General features: G+C 33.3%; 1 protein-coding gene across 1 annotated transcript in view; it reads right to left on the bottom strand.

The window, feature by feature from the left end:
• LOC145285983 (uncharacterized) overlaps positions 1–24,614 on the bottom strand; it is a 37,379-nt gene extending 12,765 nt beyond the window's left edge. Inside the window, exons 1-4 of the mRNA XM_080134573.1 lie at positions 24,144–24,614; positions 18,428–18,533; positions 16,143–16,246; positions 8,066–8,264 (exon numbers count right to left, since the gene is read on the bottom strand). Coding sequence (XP_079990699.1) covers positions 8,066–8,264; positions 16,143–16,246; positions 18,428–18,533; positions 24,144–24,547 — 813 coding nt within the window. The 5' untranslated portion in view covers positions 24,548–24,614. The remainder of the gene's footprint in view (positions 1–8,065; positions 8,265–16,142; positions 16,247–18,427; positions 18,534–24,143) is intronic.
• Between the last annotated feature and the right edge of the window lie 346 nt (positions 24,615–24,960).

Raw genomic sequence — 24,960 nt, 5'->3', positions numbered from 1 at the left:
TGATCAGTATTCCAAAATGGCAGCCATTTGTACTTTGACTGCGTGAGAGTTTCAGTTAGAAAGACAGCATATCTCATTTTGATATTTACATGGGGATGGAATTGGATATTTTAGGTTTCTGCAAAGAGGAGTGCATTCTTTTTATATATTTTGGTATAATTCAGGGGAATAATTTGGAAATAATATGGTCCAAATGAGATCACTTCTAAATATTCTGAGTTAAAATTTTGCTAGCATTTTAAACATTGGCCACTGTTTTTAGTAAACAATGTTTTCGTTCAAAACCTTAAAAATTGGCCAGTATTTAAAAAAAAAAAAAGCACATGCTGGCAGTTTATGTAAACTACACAGAATATGCCAATGATAACATAATCCTTATTTTGCAGAAGTATTCAAATTTTATGTACACTTTAATCATTCTAATGAAAGCTTAACTCTATAAAATAACAATTTCTAAGCCCATAACTTCAGTTATATAGTCTCTATTTTCACTATATCTTTGTTTTTGATTGCTTTCACTTGTCTATCTTCAATTAAATTAAAGTAATGATCAAATGGATAGGATCAGACCTGGCATATCAATGCCGATATTCTGTTTTCAAAGCTGAATATACCAAACCTTGATGAACTTTTGTGTTTTGGCCAGGTTGAGAGGAGGCCTTAAGGTAGAGAGCCAGAAGAAAATTGGACGACCCAAGAGAACTTAAGGATCTTATTGAAATTTGAATGGAATACTCATAATTGCCAAGCCTGAAGATCGAGATTGCAGACTCTTAATAAAGAGAAATAAGACAAACAGAGGATGGGGATTCTGATAATGAAGACGAAGAAGTGAGTCTCATTTTATTTACTGTCTTTCGAGGAGGTTAGACACAAGGTCAAGCATAGGTTTGGTCAAAGTGTTTTTATCGGACAAACTGAATTCAAACTTGGCACAATCAGGCCCATGTTTAATTTTTTGAGACAATAGATATTCCCTGTAAGGATCCTATGTGAGGTGTATATAATAAAAGCCCTGGTAAGTTAGTTTTAATTATCAAATGATATTTGTAGTGTAGATGAACTGAAGGTGTTTAAACTCAGAAGTTGCTTGATGAGTTCAAAGGTCAGGTAACAAGATGTTTTTAGTCTAAACCACATTTCCTCTGAATCAGCATTGCTTAAGTCCAGTGGTAAGTAGTCCTAAATGGCTAGAAACAACACTGGGATGAGCAGAAAAAGAAATGATATTTCAGTTTTTCTTGTCCTAGACTAGTTGCACAACAAAGGCTTGAGAGTCTAGTCTACTCTACTATTTAATCCATAGATAGAAGGAGGATATAGGTATGAGTAAAGGTGATAGACAGTGGGCTTGGTATGCCGAGCTCACAGTCTATGCCTGACCTGAAATTAAAATACCTGTTAGAATTATGTCTATGAGTTTAATAGATTATCTAATTTCTTAACTATTTATTTACAAAACAAATTAATCTACAAAACTTACATTATGTTTTGGAATTTTTTTAGAATAAGGATTGCAAATTTGGATTACCATTACTGATCCATGGCACAATGAATGTAAGTACTAAGTTATAAGTTCTAAATGACAGTTTTCTGGAGTTTGAAGGTTCAATTGACGGTAATTCTTAATTACAATTAAAAATTTTTAAAATTACTTAAAATAGCTGATGAAATGAAAGCAAGTTACCCTTGTGGATTAAATAAATGGATTTGTTTGAACTTTGTACAAATTACAGAGTTCGACAAGACATGCATGAAAAAGGCCAGTTACATCGGCTGAGACAAGAACAGCATCAAAGATGAAAACATTAACCCAAAACTTACATTTACAACATGAATAAATATTTGAAAATATTCACAACTTGAAGCATAAAAGTTTCACTCAAATGACCGGATTTGATATTAAATAATCCTAAAAGGGGTTGATATGCCACAAAACAAAACAATCGATCAAATAAATTTTTGGTTCCAGAAAGTTAAAATCTGACACGATTTTCCCTTTTTACTCAAATTGATAAAAATAAACATTGTAGATGTCATGTAGACAAAATAGGTAAACATTAATGTCTGCCCAACTATGTTTTACAAATGTCATCAAACTGAAAGCAGTTTATTATGACAGAATATACAAATGAACACAACAAAAGTCAAATCTTTAATACTTGTTCAGAATCATACAATAGGCAAATTTAAAGTCATTTCTTCTGCATTTATATTTTAAATAAATAAAGAAATAATAGGTACTTGTTGTTTTGATGGCGTTGTGCTCAATTTGTTTCAAATGTAAATCTTTATATTTTGTGCAAATAAATATTTTAAAGTGTATTATTTTCCTGTTCTTTAATTAGTGAAGGAGGGATCTTTCTAGACTGAGGTCATTTTTATCGGGTTCTAATTCAGAGTGCCCCTTTTGGAGAAGCTGGATTTTCCTTACATTACAAACCAATCTTGTATCTAACTGCCCTCATGGGGAGACAAGTAAATAAGGATTCATGTGTTCAGGAAATTTGAAAATTATCGTTGTATAGAGATGGATGTGAATGAGAACTCAGGTATAGAGAAATTATATTTGGATGGCAAAGCTATTGAGTTAGTTCAAAAGTTTTCTTAACTTGGTGATACCATTGCAGTACAGGGTGGAGCAAGTTCTAGTGTGATTACAATACTCAGAAATGGATGGATTAAGCTCAACGAACTTCTGTTACTAAGCAGCAAAGCATTATCATTGTCAACTAAATGAAGAGTCTATCAAGAATGTGTATACAGTGTAATGATGATGGAAGTGAAAGTTGGCCAATGAGGGTTGAGGACATGCATTGCATGGAGAGAAATGAGAAATGAAAATTATACAATGGATGTGTAATGCGAGTCTTAAAAACAAGTTTAAATCTGGACAGTATAGGGAGATGTGTGCAGAAGAAAAGATTTCATTGGTATGGTCATATTGAAAGAATGAAGAGTTCTTGTTAGTAGATTTAGAAAAGGTAACAGGTCCTGTTTACAGGGAAAAACGTTTGATGGATATATATAGAGATATATATAATTCCAGATTAATATTGTTCCAAAGTGAAACATGTTTAATGATAGTGCTTAATACCAAAGTACAGCAAGATATACATCTTATTTATTTTTAACCTAAATGTTTATGTAAAAAATAAATAAAAAGTGTATATATATATATATATATATATATATATATATATACACACACTATTTATTTTTTACCTAAATGTTTATTTAAATATATTGCTTATTTATTTTAGCCACATTCTTAACACGTTAAAAACATTTTTATTTATTTATTTATTTATTTTTTAAACATGAAACCCTTCACTATTTTAAGTAATTTAAATGTAATTTGAAGCATACAAAAGCATCCAGATTTTAAATGAAACAGTAATCAAAAACTGCCTGAAGAAAATCAGTTGAAAGTACTTACAAAACAAAAAAACAGATGGATGAAAATAACTATGGAACTTTCTTACACAAATCCGACCACGATATTAGAACGATCATACAAAAAATAGAGAAATTACAAAAAAAACCCAAAAAACTATTAAGCAATGTCTGTCTAAATGAAAACATGCTGCCTAAATACACAATATATATATATATATATATATATATATATATATATATATGAGCAAACAGTTAATAAAATATGTTAAAAAACACTTTGAAATGAGTTAAAAACATATTTAATCTGAAAAAGAAACACAAGATAAATGGATAGTCCTTAATCCACGGAGTTTCGAAGAAATACTCTCCTTCTCATCAGAGGGTAGGAATTAGCAAAATGCGGGATCGGATTTTGCATGCAGAAGTATTTGATGAAACAACAAGTAAGTCAAAGATCTTACTTGAAAACAAAATAAGTTAAGCAGAGGGAATATGGTAAAGAAAAAGGTGATTACACATGAATGGATAGTCTGGTGGAAGATAAAAAATCCAGTGACGGTAAAATCCAAATGTAAAACTTCAAGAAAGTTAAAAGAATTTCCATTTGTACAAGTAAAATCCAAAGACATCCCGTAATTGGAAGAAGATGGTCCATAATAATCCAAAGGCAGAAATCCATGGAATAATTCACAAACATGTGTACAAGGAAAAAAAATAATATTAATAAAAGAAAAATAAGATGTGCTTTTCACTCTACTTCTGAGACATAACTATAAATAAAAAAGATCTAGGAAGAAAAAGGAGAGAGAGAAAAAAAAATAAATGATAAAGTTAAATATAAAATAAAGGGAAACAAAAGTCCAAACGACCCAGACAGGAAATGTAAATTTTATATATATATATATATATATATATATATATATATAAATAAATAAAATATATAAAATTAAGTAGTTTATATATATATATATATATATATATATATATATTATAAAATATATAAAATTAAGTAGTTTATATATATATATATATATATATATATATATATATATATATACACACACACACTCATACACACACACACATTTTCACAGCTTGTTGAAGACAAACACAAAGGGATATATAAAGCACAAAACATAATACTTAACATGATATGAAACAAGAAACATAAGTATAACATAGTAAGAAATACATTAAAGTCTCTCAATAGAATTACAAAAAACATGTTGTGAGAGACTCATAAGATAGATATACACACGAGTAATGAGTACATCTTGTGGTGTCTTGTTTGGGAATCTCAGTGACATTGACCAGAACAAAGTCTATAGGCTGTAAAAGATGTCCAACAAGCACAACACTTAAGTTGTGAAAGCCATGCAAAAATGAATATCTAGTTAAGAAGTGTCTGCCAGAAAAGAGAAAGATTTCCAGTTTTCAATTCTCTATGTGGGGTGGAATTATATTTTTAAGGCTGTATGTAGCCAATGACAAAAATAAAAGCTAAAAGCAAAACAAATTTCCCAACCTGCTTGTGGAAAGAGCTATGTGTGTATATGGGTGTGTGGAGAAGGCATTGAAAAAAAATCAACATTTTTCTTAAGAACTCCAATCAGTTTCAACCAAGCCAAAATTAAGAGAACTACACTGAGTGCACATATGGAAGAAAGGAGGCAGGAAGTCATTCTTTGATGCAACAAAAGTCATCTAACTACCCCTAGATCTATCATCATTTGAAGTCTTAGCCTAGCCTTCAATCACGTTAACAGTAATTCTCATTAGATCACCGCTTTCAGGACTGCCAGCAACCATTGTAAGAAAGTAATAAAGAACGCAAGAGAGTTGTATGCTCAATCTGTTAAGTCCAAAGTAGCTGAGCAGCGGCTTGGTTCCCACCAGTTTTGGCAAATAGCAAACAGAATCCTGAACAGAAGCGTGTGCTTCATCCCAACTATTATCAATGGACCTGAGGTAATCTCGTCAGCATCAGACAAAGCCAAACTCTTTGTCAAGAACTTTGCAGCTAATTCTACCCTTTGCGACCAAGGCCGCCAACTCCCAATATTTCCTCCTGTATCAGAAAACACGCTATGTGATATACGTATATCTGTACGTGATGTTGCCAAGCTAATCAAAAACCTTGATTCCAGTAAAGCAACTGGCCCTGACGGTATTCCAATTATAGTACTCAAAAAACTTCAACCTGAACTAGCGCCCATACTTACAAAACTGTTTAAACGTTGTCTTAAGGAGAATAGTTTCCCATCTCCCTGGAAAATCTCATCAGTATGCCCTGTATTTAAGAATTCAGGTGATCGCTCATCCCCCTCTCAGTACAGGCCAATAAGTCTCCTGTGTGTCATGAGTAAGTTGCTAGAATCTGTGTTAAATACAGAAGTAATCAACCATCTCAACAAAAATAACCTTAGTGACACTCAATATGGTTTCCGTTCTGCTAGATCTACAGCAGATGTGCTTACAGTTATATCGCATAGGATTAGCAAATCTCTCGATGGTGGCAATCTTTCTAGGGCAATTGCTCTTGACATATCTAAAGCCTTTGATAGGGTATGGCATAAAGGTTTACTTCATAAGATCGCTAGCTATGGTATAGCTGGAAAAGTCTTCTCAATTATTAAATCATTTCTTTCTGATAGATTCATAAGAGTAGTAGTTGAGGGGCAAAAATCAGAAGCTCACAGTATTAATGCCGGTGTCCCTCAGAGGTCCATCCTGGGCCCGACTCTTTTCCTGATCTACATTAATGATCTTCCAAATCACATCCTTACATCATTTGTAGACATTTATGCTGACGACACTACCATTTATGGTAGCACATCTAAGACAGTAAACGACCAAGTTCTCTCCAATTCTCTCTCCTCTGATCTTGAGCACATAGTACAATGGGGAAAGGAGTGGCTGGTTACTTTTAATGCATCTAAAACCAAGCTTCTCTCTTTACATCATCAACATTCTAATCCACATCTGGTATCAATTGAAATGAATGGCTCTCGTCTTCAGGAGGCCTCAAGTTTTGACAAGCTTCTTGGCTTGACCATTACTCCTGATCTTAAATGGAACACGTACATCAAATCTGTTGCCAAGGCCGCTGGAAAAATGGTGGGATCTTTCTATCGATCCGATAAATATCTCACTGCTGATGCTATTCTCTATCTATATAAGAGCCAGGTACGTCCAAGGATGGAATACTGTTGCCACATCTGAGCAGGAGCTGCTAGAAAGGACTTGTCCTGCTTTGATAGAGTTCAAAATAGACTTCGTAGCCTCGTAGGAGATGTCCTTTTCTCTTCGCTGCAACCTCTATCTCACAGAAGAGATGTTGCGAGTTTGTCTCTGATGTATCGTTATTTTCATGGAAAGTGTTCGGCTGAGCTTCAATCTATGGTCCCCCCTCGCCAAACTTTCACAAGAAACACTCGTCTAGCTGTAAACACTATCAATAATTCCCCCCACTCTTTATCTGTGCCTAAACCTAAATTCCATGAACAAAGCTTCTTTCTTAGAACTGCACGCCTGTGGAATTGTCCTCTGTTTTCCTGCTTTCCGGCTGACTACAATATGGTTGTCTTCAAGTCTAACGTAAATAAGTTCTTGATGAGCCGTTCCATATAAGTTATCAAATTTACCAAATTTTCATTACTAATGATTACTATATTGTCCAATTTCTACTGTACACTCTTTAACCCTTATCCTTGAGTGGCCTCTTGGCCTTGATAATGTGGTCATGCCTATGTAAAAAAAAAAAAAAAAAAAAAAAGTAGTGTTGAGCCTGGTCAGTACCAGATGAGTGACCAATTTGGCAATACCAAGTGCCATAAGTAGGAGGATGTTGATACCGCTCTGCAAAACTCTAACACTGTCATCTCACCTAACTGAGACATATATACAAGTGGGGACTGCTTGTGAATTTAATATTCCCTAGAAACTTCTTTGGGAAGGAGCTAGTTCAGCTTGTTTAAGGTGAATGCCGCTTTGTTAGCCTTCACAGCAAAATTAACATTTTAAATTTCCAGAGAGAGAATTAAAGAGAATTTTCAGAGAGAACTGAAAATGGAACAGGAATGAAAGGTGAAGAGATAAAGAAGAGAGAAAAAAAGGAAAAGATAAAGATTAAATAAAATCAAGCCAGATGAAAGAACATGAGGTAAGGCTCTAACAATTTGGCAGAAATCAAATTTTTTTCTATAAAAGAAAAAAAAAAGCAAATTTTGAGAACTCATATCTATGGGAAGCAGAAATCCAACTTTCTAATAATAATAATAAAAAAAAAAAAAATTGATTTTGATTTTCGAAAATAAAAGTGCATTCTCTTGTTCTGTATAAGTTAGGATATGGTCCAAGGGATACAAGTCCCCGATATGGTCCAAGGGATACAAGTCCCCGATATGGTCCAAGGGATACAAGTCCCCGATATGGTCCAAGGGATATAAGTCCCCGATATGGTCCAAGGGATATAAGTCCCTGATAAATCTAATGTAGAATAATATTCCTGTATTTAATAAGAATCATTCATAAAGTTCTTGTAAAAGTCAACTTTAAGATATCGTGAACGGACTTCAGTTCCTCAGTTGTAGAAGTGCAAAGTCACATCTAAAGAAATTAATTAAAAAAGTAAAAATGTCAAGGTTAAAAAAAAGTCGAAAACTACCTTTGTGAAGAATGCATTATGTTCATCAAGTTTATCCTTTGTCTTGAGGAGATGCTTGTGCCGATGAGCGACAATGTCTTTCAACTGCTTGTTTTCTTGTTCCAGGTTCTTGAGCAAGTCTTTCAGATTATCATGGAATTTTTTTCTATCAGGTATCAAATGCGCTCTAACATCCTCTTGGACATTGCCGCTTGGACGCCTGAAGCACAAAAAAAATTGTTCAGAACAATTTACAAGATTACCAAAAATAAATAAATACAAAAAAGAAAAACAGATTCTGAAGAGTTTCATGTTGCAAACAAAATAAAACCATTTTTGCATTTACAGTCATGAGAAAAATGTTTGGCATGAATACTCCAATATAAGACTACAGAGTCAGTAGAACAAACATTCATCTCAGATTCCAATTGAAATGTTAAAAGTTTGACTTTTGGCTCCACATCCTGAAAACTTTTAAAAAGGTCCAACTTTAGCTTCTGAAATTATTAAAATGGTCACTATCTGGCTCTTTAATTTTTTTAAAGTTCAAACTTGGTTCCTGAAATTTAACAAATGGTCCAACTTCAGCTCTGACACGTGTTTTCAAATTTTATAAAGACACAACTTCAGCTTTTGAAATTATACACAATCAAGGCAAATATCCAATTCTGGCGCTGAATATTTGCTTTGATTCTTTAAAATTTACTGTTTCAAAATTTGAAGAGCTCAGCTGGAACAAGAGTAGGAACTTTTAAAATTTAAGTGTCGGAATCAGAATCAAGTATTTTCTTCATATATGACTTTTTTCTTTCTTTCTTTTTTTTTTTTTTTTTTTGATATGGGGAAGTTTTTTTCTAAGCTGAAGTTGAAATATGTCAAACCCAAATCATACATGTTAAAATTTTAAGTCTGGACTGGAATCGACCACATTTCTTTTTTTTTTTTAATAAATGCTTCAGATCCCAGTTATTAAAAGCTAATAAATGAAAATACTGAATTCACATTTACCATAAAAAGCATGTCAGTAGTCTTTACATCAAAGTTTGATAAATAATTAATTGGACTTTTTTAAAATTTCATGAGCCGTAATCAGACAATTTAAAATTTCAGGTGTCAGTCATACTTTTTAAAACTTTAAATAAATAATAATATACAATACTTTTGGCTGGCATTTTCTTGCCAACAAAAATATCCAAATCATGCCACAAATTAACAGCACCTTCAATAAAACTGCTACATTCATATAACTTTTATTTCCATGCAAAATAGCTACTTCCAAGGCAGATGATAACATTCTTAATCATCTGCTGATTTATTTCCCTTCCATTAAATGTTCAACTGAAATAACTACTACAATATATGGACTGCAAAGTACAACGCTTTCTAATACTTTTTTCTCAGAAATAAATATTTTTCGTTACGTTATTTGATGATCTTTATCCTTTTCTTTTATGTTGGTTGAGTCAAACGATTTTTATGAGTTTCTGAAGTTCTGAGATGAGAATTGATGATTTGGATTATTCAAACTATTGTTCTAATCTTAAATTTTATTCAGAAAAGAATATCAAGCCAATATAACTTCCAACTCTTATCAGGTGTATCTTAATGAACTCAGAAATCTACCTGGTCATGGCTGAACATAGCAATACACATGAAAAAATTGAAATGGCTTAACATAAATTCTAATAACCGCATACATAGAAAGAGCTTGATAATCTAAGAAAGAATCTTTTAAAAATTTTTAAATCTGATTAAAATTAAGGAAGTCATGACTATTTTTGTGCCTCACACGTTTGGATATTTTTCCTTCTTTAATACCATATGCGTTTTGTCACATTTTTTACACTACTTTTTCAGTAAAAATGCTATATCTTTGTTAAAACACAAGATCAAGCAATGAAATTTGCTATACAAGTGTATTTTTGTGCAAGGAATCTGAATATGCTACTGAAAATCTCCAGAAATTAATGGTTCAGTGAACAAGAGCATGTTACCTCGATGGATTAAATAAAGGGTTCCATCCGAAATTCCGTGCAGATTCCCAAGTTAGACAGTAGGGTTACCAAGAGTTCTAGAGGAGGGTTATCTAAAGTTTGAAAGAAAGATTCCAGAGTTTGACAGGATATGTCTGAAGAAGGTTGGTGGTTACATAGATCGAAATATATGTAAATAACACTCAAGATGTCACTTTCTGGCCATGATCACAGTGTAGTATCTGTTTTGATGCTACACTGTTTTCTATTCTCGATTAGTGGAGAAATTCTTCATGACTGAGGCAATTTTTATTCTTGTTCCTATACAGAGTCCCCACATTAAAAACTGACCTTGTGTCTAACTCTGCCCTCGTGAGGAGGTAAGTAAATAGGAACACTCAAGATGAAAACAGTAACCCGAATAATTTAAATAATTTAACATTCAATCAACATTCAAGTAACATTGATATATTGTAAATTCTTTCTTTCTTTCTTTCTGTTCTTTTCCTTTTATTCTCTTGCCCTTTTCTTTCTCGAATACACTTTTGCTTTTACTACTATCATATCTATTTTCCTCCTCCTCCTACCACTTCTCATCTCATTCGCCCTTTCACTCACCACCTAAAACACTCAATTTGCAAACAACCAGCCAGATAAGAGTTTTCGTACAACAGCATCATCATCTAAGATAGGCTCAGCCCAAGTGAATGACCAACACACGCATAAATTTGATCTGGGGTAAATCAATTGTACTTGTATTAAAAGGTAACATCTTTTCATTAGAAATTGGGAAAATTTAACAGGCAATATGCTTTAGGAATCCTTATCTCTTATTTGTGGGGCAATTTTTAAAACAATTATATGGACGGAAAAAGAATAAAATATGCATTTTATGTGCCTTTATATGTTGAATATTTTTATACTTAAAGTTGAAAAAAAAAAAAAAAAAACACGTTCAAAACTGACGAACCAAAAAGCGATACATTTTTTCAATTTTTTTTTATTTCATACATTACATTCCAATTACAATGCATATGATCAAATTTGATTGGATACTCTTGAGATTTCACGGGCAATTTAAACCGAGATGATCAGTTCTAGTGTCATATGATTTGTATTTTTATAACGACTCGAAATTAAGTTACAACCAAAGTTAACTAAGAATATTTTATAGTTGATTAGTTAATATGGATAATAGTTTTAGAATTATGCATATAGATGTAAATATTTAATATATTTTTTATAATTTTTAGTTGCATGCTTTTTTCTGTAAAATGTTTTCTTGAATTTTGGATAAAAAACTGAAAAAGCCAAATGTAAGCAAAGTAAAATGTATATGTAGTTGTAATAGTAATAGTAGTAATACTAACAGTACAAAGTAACAAACTTTTTAATATTGTTGTATACTGGTCTATATAATCTATATATATAAAAGCGAAAATGTGTGTATGTATGTATGTATGTATGTTCGCTTTTTGTGTATGTCTGCAAAAGGCTTTTTTCGTCGGCCTTCTCGCTCGGCTCACTTCTTAAAACTTTTTATATCACGTCTAAATGATAATATCTACGACTTAAGAACAGGGGTTGCGTGTGTATTCAATTTGCCCGATTTTCATGCGCTATTTTTTTCAGATATTTCGATCGCCGCTAGTTCTTTCGCTTTTCAGTATAAAACAAACAAAAACTGACTTGTAGCCGCGTCATGTTTCAAGGTCAAACATCACGCGACTTAAGTTTCTCGTACCTGTCAATTTCATTTTATAAACGTTAAATTAAGATGTTTTTCATTCCTCTTCTCTCGTGGCCGAGATGGTTAGGTCCTAGGGTTTTTTTCCATTTCGTTTCCACCTCCACATCAAAGGTTCGGGGTTCAACTTTCTTACTTTCCTACTAAAACTTTTTTTTTCTTTTACACCTCCAAACACCCGCCCAACGTTTTTTTTTTTTTTTTAAACAGGGTTGTTTTGATTCTCCAACCCCCCCCCACACACACCTACAAACACCCGGGCCACGCCAGGTACCTCCCCACTAGTAAGTATATATATGCGAGTTGTACATAAGGAGTCTCTTTAGCTTGTTAAGGTGTCGTCTATTTAATGTGTGTAACATCTTCCAATATGTTATCTTGTGTAAAAATGTTTCTCTTAATGTGTGTGTATAATGGGTATCTGTACGTGTCAACATACTTAACAGTTTATACATAGAAGGCTGATAAACATTTTTTACATTTGTGTTGGACAAAAAAACACACGCTTTAAATCACAACCATTTTAGTCTGTTCTAACATGCTCCTGTAATGTAGGCATATCTCTCATAAAAAACTCCAAATTGTTTCACATTTACATTTATTGAGGTTGCGTGTTGTTGGTTCCTAGGTGTCACGCTTTTCTGCAACTACATATTTCATTTAACCAGTGTAGTGCTCCCATGACTGCAATCGGCTGTCTCTACTACACAACTCTTAGTTACAGACTGTTCAATCTAAAACTCACTTCCTTTTCTGATGTCACTCTCTATGTAGCATCAAAACATATGAACTGTAGTTTCCAAAAGGTATTTTTTCATCCATTTTCTTTGTCCTAAATTCCTAATACTGCCTGATACATCCTTAGTGAAAACATAACTATCAGAATAACATTACATCCATCAAGTTACATTCCTGGAAACTATTCAATATAAATATTTATTTTGCTTTGATAACATTCCCTCTGATATTCTACTTTTACAATCATAACAATCAACCATTCTAATACTGATCATAATCGACTATTTCACTTTACAGTATTTTCCGGTAGACTAACAACATAACACCCCTTCCTTCCTATTTTATCAAAAATGTACAACATACATTTTTCTTTACATCCATCCTATTTACTGTTATATTTTCCACACCCCATGGATAGGAAAAAGGTCAAGCCCCATTATTCTTTTTTCTTTTGTCCGTCTTTACCCACTGACCACTTCCATTTTCACAGACCAAATGTCTTTTCAGTCTTATGGCATTTCCATTTGGGTGTAGGTTACTCTCAGCTATTTATTTCCAGCCACCCTTTTCCATAATCAATGGAGGCCTTTTGTCTCTTTTGTCAACTTGGGAGGACTCTCATCTGTTGGTTTTTCTGCCCACTCTTCCCCATGGGTGTTACTAACAACTAGACTTTATTTATCATGGAATTGGGTTATACATTTTTAACATACAACTCTTGATGAGCAGAATTTATATAAAAACTAGCCTGGGTGCCTTGCGTTACCCGAGTGTTTGAAGGTGTGTATTGAGCAAAAAAATAAAAAGTGGTAGTAAGCAGGCAGGTTAAAACCCGTGACGTGAAGGCAGAAAAGTAAGTGAAAGAAAATCTGACGTTTTAGCCAATGTCTCCATGACGCGACTGGAAGTCAAAAGCGTTAAAATTAACCAAAGTCAATCCAACGATGACCATGACTTGTTAAAATGTCGGCGAAAAAAAAAAAAAAAAATCGACCCCCTCCTTGTACAAAACAGCCGAGTTTAGGGTGAGGACTTAATGTTTTTGGCCATTTTTTCGATATTTATCGTCAGAGACATTGAGTTTCAAAATGATGCCAGTCTTGTCAGGATCCGTCATCTCTGGAAATTTTTTGCGAGACATACAAACATACATACATTTAAACAGACAGGTGAGAATTATATTATAGATGTATGCAATTTAATAATTAGGTATGAAGTCCAAGGAGAATGGGGGGGGGAAGAGCGGTGTTGAGGGTCGTCCACTTGGGCTATTGCCTACAACTAGTTGCAATCACCAAAATACTGCATTCACTCTATGAACCTAAACTATTTAAAATATCCCTAGATGAGATGAAAAATTATTTACAATATATTTACAGTTCTTATCTATATATCTATAAAAGTGAATGCGTCTGTCTGTCTGTGTGTGTGTCTGTATACATTTCCCTACGCAATAACTCTTTCAATTTTCAGTCTACAGACTCGAAATTTGATATACAGGGTACTGAGATTTGGGAAAATCTTTGTAATCCGTTTTCGGCCAGAAATTTGGCTATTAAGGGATCAAAGTTCAATGATTTGACCTTTGAGAACTCTACCAAACTCCTCCGTCAATTTTGGGTATAAACAATTGGAATTTTAGATATAGGTTCCTTGGATATGGATCTAACTTAATAACTTGATTTGAGCCTGAAACAATAAATGTTAAGGGGTCATAATAGGCGTCAAAGTTTAAAAAAATTTGATTTCTGCAGTCTCTACCAAATTACTCAGACAATTTCTGGTTTAAACATTTGAAATTTTACATAAAGGGTATTCAGAGATAGGGCAAGCTTTTTAATCAGTTTGGGTTGAAAATTTTTAGTTACCAATATATAAATGTATGCATGTTTGCATGTCTGCCTCAAACTTTCGACAGAGGTGATGGATTTTTACAAGATCAGTACCGTTTTGAAGTTCGACCTTTCAGACAACAAATATCGAAAAATTGGCTAAAACATTAAGATCTTCACTTTCAACTGGGCACTTTTCTACAGGGGTGGAGGAAGGTCGCTTTTTTCACCAATATTTTTGAAAGTCATCCTCTCCTTTCGATTTAAACCTATGTCACTTCCGGTTTGGCGGTGATGGTAACAGCAAAGATGTCAAGTTTTTTTCCCCGTTCTTTTCCTCCTTTGTGGTATGGGTTTGAGTCTGCTTTCCTACTACCACTTTTTTTTTTTTGCTCAACATACACCTCCAAACACCCGGGCAACACCGGGTACCCATGCTAGTACATATATATATATATATATATATTATATATACTCCTTGTAATCAAGTCATTCATCTCCTCGATTATTTCTATCCAGACTACATTTGGGGATCAAAATAAAAACTCCTACCTACAATATTTCCACTGGTCAGCTCACAAGATACCCTCTATTGTCTATCAAAATAACTCAACTAATATGCTACCTTGTTCATTATATTTTTTTGGCTTGGGACTATATTTCACATATTACTTGTTACATCTTGACGGCCTTTTTATTTTATTCTCATGTTTTTTCTTCTCTCTTCCCTATAGTGATTCGCCGCAACATAATGGCTCCGTTTGCCATTATATCCTTTTCACACCTTACACTGTGTTGGGGAAGCATTCATTTGTGTTCTCCACAGCTGATCGTCATAACTAGCCTCAGCTCACACTGGACCGGACCGTCCACCTTCTTATGCTATGTAGGGAAATATCTTTTCCTCCAAGGTTAGGAACTGCAATCAGCTCTTAGGCCCATAACTCGCAGAACAATGGATTTTCTATTCTTGAAACAGTTTTCAAGTTGATCCTACTTATTTTTTTAAAAGAAAAAAAATTGTGCTCTTCCCATTTTTAAAAGAATTTTGTCTCACTTTTACCTTGAAAAATGAGATTCCTATTCTCTATTTCATATTTTTACTTGAATCAGCCAAAATACTATAGAAAAATGGTTACATCATTCTATCACTCCAGAAAGCATCACCCCGATGTAATCCTTTACCTATATAAGAACCAGATATGTTCTAAGGAGGTCACACTCAGTAACTTTCTTCTCTTGAGTACAAAAATGCCTTTTCAATCTAGTAAGAGATGTTATCTTCTTGTCCCTACAGCCTCTTTCACACAAAAGAGATGCTGAAAGCCTCTTTCTACTGTATTATGTTCATGGTAGGTGTTCAACTAAGCTCCAATACCTAGTACCCCTGTAAAACATTTACAACAAGAACTCGCCTGTCTACAACCACAGCAAAGAACTTTACTTTCTCTATCTTCTTACTAGAACAAATTCAACTTTCATATACAAATTTTCTTTCTTAGAACATCCAATCTGTGGAACAAGATACTACAGAGCAGTTTCTTAGCCAACTGCAACATCACAGTCTTCAAATGTGAACAAATACTTGTTGAGCCATTCTCTTAGCTAATCAAATTCCTCTGAAGAAATGTTCTGCCCACCCTGCCCATTGATTTCAGTCCGCTTGTGGAGGCGATCATTGTCTAATTGATGAATTCTTTAACACTTATCCTTGTGGTAATCCATTAATCAAAATAAAATTCAAGAAAGTGAAACCATATTCCATGTAATAAAAAATAAAATGCTGAGAAATAAATAATCCTACTCACCATACGGAAGTGTTTGGTGGTGCCGGAGCTTTCGAAATAAGAACGTCCAAATTGTTCATCAACTGTTCAATATTTTCTTCTTCTAACATCAATTTGGCTTCCATCTGTCAAGAAACAAGGAAAATACATTTTAAAAATCTCAAACATTAACAGATGAACGTGTTAGATTTCTTAATTTTTGAGATGAGGATTGATAATCTGTATTATTTGGCATTCTTGTCAAGAATTAACCCTATATTAAAAAAAAAAAATAAATAAATAAAGCTACGAAGTTATTTATTATAAGTTTTGAAAGTTAAGTATATTTGAAAACCAATATTTCTTGAGGGAAATTTTATAAAAGAATCACAAATGTTAAGCAAAAAAAAATTTTTTTTCTTTCAAAATAAACATAGTTTACAAAAACTTGTTGCTTTAAAATTAACAGCCAACAGTGTCTGCTACTGCTGCTGATGTGGCTGCTGACTAGCTTATAATTATGAATGCTATGAGTTAAATTGTTTACTTTTGTGTACGAGTAACATTTTGGGGGGAGCCTAATTAAAAACAGATGGTACTGAAAGAGAAATAAAAAAATTATCATTTTAACACATAAAAAATAATAAAAACATTAATTTATTTATTACTTGAGGTACAAAAAACATTTAGAAAAAAAAAATGTTTGATACACGTCATGTTGAAGTCTTATTTTTAAGACAACAAAAGAATGAATAGACCAATTTATTTTATAACCCAACAAGAAGTGAGATTGATGTTCTTTCTGATTGTTTTCCAAATTTCATTATGACATTATTTCATTATGAGGAATCATACAAACATTGTACCAAGCTTTTAAAGACACAGGGTTTTTTTTTTTAAATTGTTACCAAAACTTACTGTTTTATAGCATTAAGATTTCCATCACTTTATTTGCTCAAAACTTTTAAAATATAGCTTGTTGATTATTTAATTATGCATGTGAAAGTATATTCATTTAAAAAAAAAAAATTTTTAAATAGTATTTTGAGGACTTGAAGTGTTTCTTTTTTTTTTTTTTTTTAAATATGACTATTTTAGTAGTACTACATTGAAATCTAATTATTCAAAACGTTTTATGGCCTATAGGTATTGTTATTATAAATAACAATACCTATAGGCCATAAAACGTTTTGAATAATTACAATGTTATCTGTTCAACACATGATGCAACAAATAGTTATTAACAAATTAATAATAACTGGAAGCAATTTTATGTTCATATGTTTGCTATCACTGCCGCCAACTTTTTAAAAGATGGGATCGCCTGATTGCCGAAGATGCAATGCAAAAAAAAAGCATTTTTTAAAATGTTTTGTCTGGTGCATTGAATGTGAAAATCAAACTAAAATACACTCTTAGGATCAAAGTATAGTATTTTAGTCCAAAGCTGGTGCACTAATATTGTAGGGTCAGTATTTGTGCCAGATGTCTATAGAATGATGGAAATATATCTCAAAGTGTTTGGGAAATGGATCCCCATAAACTAATCTTGAAACTACATTAATCAAAATACTTGGATAAGTATGTTTTGGTTTGAACAAACATGGTATAGTAATATTGTACTGCTGTAAACTGGACATTTTTATCTATAAATCATCCCTAATGTTGTTAAGCTCTTATTGACTGTCGCAAACCCATACGCACTCCCTAGAATGATAAAATCCATATTTATTTTAAGACTTTTGCTATAAGGCAGATTGAACCAAACACAAGTGAGTTTCCTATTTTTTCACTAAATATTACTCAAACTTGTTATTTCTGGCTATTTACTGTTACATTCCAGTCATGTAATTGTGCCATTCGATTTGTATTTATATGCTTATTCCATACTCTGTCTCTAGGTAAGTGTGCCATGGCTATATTGTGGATAATGGTGCTGGATCTAAATGCATTAGATCTATTCTTTATTTTTGTACCCTTGGGTTACCTGATGCACTCATATAGTTCATAGTTTGGGTGTATCCTGACGTTTTCAAAGCACCATTAATAATGGAAGTTCTGATCAAAGAAATGCTTACTGGGCGAAATTCTAGATATTGTCACAGCAATGTTAGTTATGGAATTGATAATCTAGGGTGGTTAGAATCCTTATGGACATAATATGAAATTAGATTTATGGTACGGTTCAAAGTGTAAACGTGTTGTGCAGCACGTTTTACCAGTGCATATGAATGGCGGATGTTATAGTGAAAGATTCTTGACCGGAGAAAGAAAATGTGTGCAAAAATTATTTGCCTGAGGGAAAAGATGGGGTATGAGTTTCTTACCTGAATATTTTCTGTGAGTTGTTTGATGACTTGCTCTTGAATGTGTTTTAATTCAGTTGGTTTGTTCAAACTCAATGTTGGAAACACTTCCTGGTACCAAGAATACCTCAGTTGAAAAAGAAAAACAGTAACATATAAAACAAGGAAAAACATTTTATACCAACTCAATGGATGGCGATTTATATGGAAATTTTGACAATATCTTCAGAATATTTATAGTGTCGATAGTGTTATGATGATAATAGTGCTATACTTACATTAGAGCAAAGTTGAAAAATGTGAAATGTATAATTTTTAGAAAAGTTTTTTTAATCTTCAAAGAATCAACAAACAGTCTGAATATTAGAAGTGTTTAAAATAAGGATTTGGTGCTAGATCTTTGAGAATTCTAAAAGTTAATCCTTACTTTCAGGCAATTCAGCAACAATAGCACTAAATGTGTAAGACCATGTGTTACCATACTCAACAAGGATCACCAATCCCAATGTGGTGTGACGTGGATTCCTTTCTTTCATCTTCTCTCTTTTTTTTTTGTTTTTTTTTTATTACATTTTCACCCCAAACAAGGCACATTGCCACTTTGATATAGGGGGCTACTATCAGAAACATAAGCTACAGGGGTACTATGTGGGGAATTGGGCAGCAAGATGTCGGTTCACGTTACACTTGAACTTCTGCATGTCAGTACAGTTGGGGAAGCAGGAACCCGGGAGGGAATTCCAAAGTCTAGCGGTTCTGGGGAAGAAACTACTGGAGTAGAAGGCTCTCTTACATCTAGGGATCTCAACTGTGAAGGGGTGGGATTTTGCTGCTTGGGTTTCTCGGGGGTATTTACGTCAAGGGGGTACAAGTGCTTGCAGTGCGTCGGAGCATTCACCATTAAAGTGCTTGTAGAACAGGCAGAGGGATGCTACATTTCATCGATGGGACATAGGCTGAAGTTTAGACCTATCATTGAGAGACCAGTAGCAGATGCACCAGCCCAAATATGACAACAATACGCCATACATGGGCGAATGGTGGCCTTACAGAGGTACAGGATACTTTCGGGCGTTAATAGCTTTCTAGCACAATAGAGAAAACCTACCTTTTTTGCAGCAGTCCTGGAAATGCTCTTAATGTAATTTTTCCAATCTATGTTTCCTGTGAACGTTAGGCCGAGGAGTTTAAAAGATGTACTTTCAGATAAAGAGTCTTTAGCCATTGCTATTGGTGGTAGAGAAGGTTTCTTGTAATTATAGAAGGAAACTACAGATTGGAGGTCGTCCTCTAGTGTTTCTGCCATTTCTTTAAATATGTGTTCATTTGTTTTCCTGTCGTTTCTGTTATAGAGAGTGGTGTCATCAGCATATATACCCATCTCACAGACAATTTTGTCAGAGAGGTCATTTATAAATATCAGGAATAATAGAGGTCCAAGGATAGACCCCTGAGGCACTCATGCATTTATATCATTGTTTAGATATATGACCATCGAGGACAACCTGGATTTTTCTCTTATCTAAGAAAGATTTAATTATGTTATGTATTCTTTCAGTGATACCGTATGATCTGATTTTCCTGAGAAGACCTTCATGCCATACCCTGTCAAAAGCCTTAGATATATCTAGAGCTATCGCTCTACCCTCTCCTGCTTTGTCAAGTGAATGATTACAGTTAGGATATCTGCCGTGGAACAGGCTTGCCTAAATCCATATTGTTGGTCGGTCAGAAGTTTAGCATCTGTAAGGTGATGGACCAGAGCTTGGGTTATTATGGACTCAAATATTTTGGCAAAAAGTGGGAGGAGGCTAATGGGGCAGTTTTGCATATGAATTACAAATTATCTGATATTTACCCAAAACCTCTGGCATTGATGCAGGGGAGACTAAAGCTTGCTACTATGGTTTCAAATGATCTGTAACAACAGCAAGAGGAGACTTGATTCCAAATATTTCTCATCTGTTATAATCTCTCCTCTTTAGTTTTCATATATAAAGTAAATTTCACAGAGTGTAAGGATTATTTAATAATGGAGATATTCATAATCATACCTTATTTCCAAAAGAGGGGACATATAACATATGAGAAATATTTGGAATCAAGTCTCCCCTTGCTGTTATTTCAGATCATTTGAAACCATAGCAGCAAGTTTTTAATCTCCCCTCCATCAAAGCCAAAGGTTTTATGGAAATATATATAAAGTCAATTGCATCTTAACAAGCACCAAAAAATTTTTAGCGATTTATGTGATTTTCGGAATATGACATCTTCGTTCTGTAACAAGTATGTACATCATACAGACTTTTCTGTATTTTCTTAACTTTTAATTGCCGCCATAAATGCTAATTTGAATAAGCACCATTTTTACTGCTCTAAAAAGCTAGAATGACCCAAAAATGGAGGATTACTTTGTGTTTAATGACTGATCTCTACTCTAAATTCTTAAAAGTACTTATGCACTTATGTTACCATGCTAAAATAATACTAATGGTAATCTTGATTAAAGTAGGTTGTAAGATTGCAGCTGCAAACGAATTTTAAAAAATGAAACAGAACGCAAATTTTAGTGAAACGAAATTAGTGAGTCGATTGTACAGCCTAGCAAAAAAAAAAAAAACTTGACCGCTGATAATAACTAATAATAAGCGTGTTTTAATTTTTAATTACTCTGCACTTGTTATATGTTAATAATGAAATAAATAAAAAAAATTTTTGTTTCAACTAGACTGTAGTTTCACATAGCATTTTAATAAACAAAAGATACCATAAAAATTGAATTTTGTTTTCTCCGAGGACGATGAAATTCAATTTTTATGATATCTTTTATTTATTAAAATGCTATGTGAAACTACAGTCTAGTTAAAACAAAAAAATATTTCTTAGTTATTTCATTTCATTATTAACAAGCTGCGTTTGCGTGGTCCCCCTCTGGTGCTGCATGTGAGATGACACCACAAAAAATAGTGAAGAAATGATGAATATGAGAAATGTGAAGGGTCAACGTTGCCTTCACATTTTCGCCAAGTTTCATAAAAATCTAATAAATGGGGCAAAAGTTATGGGGTAAAAAGTGTTATTTTTTACAATTTGGGAGCATTAGTGACCCCTTTTGAGCTCTGGGAATGCCAAATCACAGTGAAAATGGACAAACGGTACAGGTTCATGCCTTAAGACATATTTGAATTCAGTACCATGAAAAACCACTATATAGACATACATATCCAGTTTTTGAGTAATATGAAAAAAGAGCTCCAAAAAGGCATGTTTTTAAGCCCTAAAAGTCCCAGAGAGATGCGAACCAAAATTTTGCCAGGATCACCCATACTGAATTCATGTTAAGAACAATGGCCTCCACATTTTGGCTAAGTTTCAGGAAAATCTAATGGATGGATCAAATGCTATAGGGCAGAAAGTGTTATTTTTGGCCATTTTGGGGCGTTTTTGACCTCTTGAGCCCCTAGGGACGCCGAATCCCAGTGTAAATAGATAACATAGCAGTTTCAGGCCTTAACACATGTATATTTAAGTTGACCACCATGAAAAACCACTATATAGTCAGACATATCAAGTTTTTGTTGAGAAATATGAAAAAAGAGCTCCAAAAAGGGCATTTTTAGCATTGAAAGTCCCCGGGGATGCAAACCAGAATTTTGCCAGGGTCACTCATACTGGCTTTATATTAAGAATAATGGGCTCCACATTTTGGCCTAGTTTCAGGAAAATCTAATGAATGGATCAAAAGTTATGGGGCAAAAATGTGTCATTTTCGGGCATTTTTTACCTCTTTTAAGCCCATGGGGATGCAACGGGAATTTTTGCAAAAAAAATTTTTTTTACTGTGCACATCTATTTAATAAAAATACAATTTGTGGCAAAATTTCAGGAAAAACTAATGGACGGTTATTTGGCAATCGTCTGGACTAACAGAACACGGATGCCACTGAAAACATAGGTCCTTCTCCGATAAATCGGGAGGCCAACATGTTAAAAATTAAAACACGCTTATTATTAGTTATTGTTATCAGCAGTTGAGTTGGTTTTTTTCGCTATTTTTTTTTTTTTTTTTTTGATAAACTGTTCAGTCGGCTCGCTAATTTCGTTTCACTAAAATTTGTATTCCGTTCCATTTTTTCATCCGTTCGTGGCCGCCAGCTTGTGGACTACTTTAGTCAAGATTGTCATAATATTATTATTTAGAAAGCTATTTTTAACATGAGAAAGGTATTTTGTTACTATTCTGTCTTTCCACCTAACATTGTGAAATTTGAATTTAACTTGAAAATACTATTTAAAAATAACACGGTAACATAAAGTGCATATGCACCTCTAAAATAATTGTTTTTTTCTTTATGTTTGTTTGTTTTTCTCAGCCAATTTTTTTAAGTAATTCTGTAAAAAAAAAAAAGGCACTTCGGCATGATAGTGACATATTAGCAACAGTGACGAGATATCGATCCCTGTTCTTCGAAAGAGAACTGATGTGTAGCGGCCATTATGTGAACCACAAATATAAACAAGTGTTTACGATTTTTTCCGCAGTAAGATTGCATAAACATATCAAAATATAATTTGTCAATGTAGCAAAATATAATTTTAATATAGAAGTTATTTCGGTAAAACTATACAAACACCGTGACAGCGAATTAACCCTAACCCTAACACTAACCCTAACCCCAACCCCAACCCTAACCCTAACCCTAACCCTAACGCTGTCACGGTGTTTGTATAATAATACCGTTATTTCTTTATAGAAATTTTTTAATACTATTGTTTTATTTATTATTATTTTATTTTTTTTTTTTTTCAATGAGTGATTTTCATTGAAACCTTTTTGGAATATAGTGTTTTTGCACAGTTACAAGGGATAGTTCCTTTATTTGTTCAAAAACCCCTTCGAAGGGATTGTTTTTGCACGAACTTTTAGGAAGATACGAGTTATCGACCCCTGTTCGGCTGACACACGCCCTCTATCGGCCGTGCTTGAAACTAAAATATACACATTCGCCTCAATCATGTCACTGTCATGCAGAAGTGCCAAAAATAATTTTTATGTTTAGAGCGGGGATATCTGAGGATGTTAACCTACAAATTTATACAGATTTGTTCTTTAAATATCAGTGACAACAAAGCAGCCATTTACATAATTCGGCGCTTCCACACTATTAGGACGAAATTTTGTAGTCGATGAATAGAGTTTTCGGATAAGAAATGGTTTCTATTGTTTTGTTTTGTTTGTTTTTTATTCTAATAAATTACAATGGTAGCTTCCAAATTATGCAGTCGAAACTACCTAAATATAACTGAAGTATTAAACAAAACAATATTAATCGTGTTGCCAAGTGAAAATTGCCGCCATCTTGTTTAAATCGAAACGGAAAATTACCTCCCTTTTGACCTCTCCTGCGTCTTTTGATCGTTTTCTTCAAATTCTATTTTTATTTTTTTTAATAAATAATTTTTTACCTTATCGATTTTCGTAATTTTTTGCCATAATCATATTAAAAATACGAGGAATACGTAAATATCGTTGTTTTTATATGAACTCCAGTTTACTATTTCCGAAATTTCGTCCTAATAGTGTAGAAGCGTCCATAAGTCTGCAAAAACTTGCGAAATTCGAAAGTATTTCGACACTTAAACTGTCACAAAAGTAATTTCTGGCTGGGATCGCAAACATTCAAGCTAACAGCACCAAAACAATAAAATGTAATAATTAGAAAACAAACAAACTTACTTTCCAGCTGAAGAACATTTCTTAAAAACTTTATCTAACGCATTTTTTAAGAACTTGAATCTTCTATGCAAATGTTCGCTATTATTTTCTTCCTTCGTACTGCTTACGCTATCGGAATTTTCAGGATTTATAACAGCCTTCTCGAAAGTTTTCTCCTTCGTGTCCGCAGTTTTCTCTTGCTTTTCTAGTCCGTTTTCCTTCGGACTATCTTTAAGGTCACTCATTTTTGTTTCTTTTAGGTATTTTATAAACAAATCAATTGAGTTCGAGAAACAACAAACGAGTTTGTTTGTTGTTTTTTTTTTGCATTTAAATATTCCCGCTTTCGCCGGAAGAACAAATTCACCGAACGGTGTTATAAGAAAAGAAGTTCTTTCCGAAATAAAAATCCACCCATTTTTCATTTAATGACTCATCGTGTGATGCTATTTCAATTTTTGGCTTACTTTCAATCTCGAGAAACAATGGATGCAGAATCCCTCAACCGCACTTCTGAATCAACATTATTTAACGTCGTCGATAGAAAACAAACTCTGCACTAATTGTTGCTGTCTGTCGTAAATAAATATCGGTGTTTAATAAAATAGTCGACAGATCGATTTTTAAAATTATGTTGTTTTTAGGAAAAATAACAACCTACTTAATTGTCATGTCGAAAATAGTAATATGTACAAAAGTTATGAAAAAATCATCAAGTAGAAACTTATTTCTAGTTAAAAGTAATTTTTACGGAAAGTACATGTCTGTCCACCAGATTACGAATACACTGTATTCAATACAGGGTATAGGATGAAAGTCGAGGGGTGATCAATCTATA

This window comes from Euprymna scolopes, chromosome 10 (assembly GCF_053919585.1).
Source record: "Euprymna scolopes isolate OS-2025 chromosome 10, ASM5391958v1, whole genome shotgun sequence".
In the NCBI taxonomy this organism is placed as follows: Eukaryota; Metazoa; Mollusca; class Cephalopoda; order Sepiida; family Sepiolidae; genus Euprymna; species Euprymna scolopes.
Note: the sequence above shows the minus strand (reverse complement) of the source record. Positions and strands in the feature narration are given on the sequence as shown.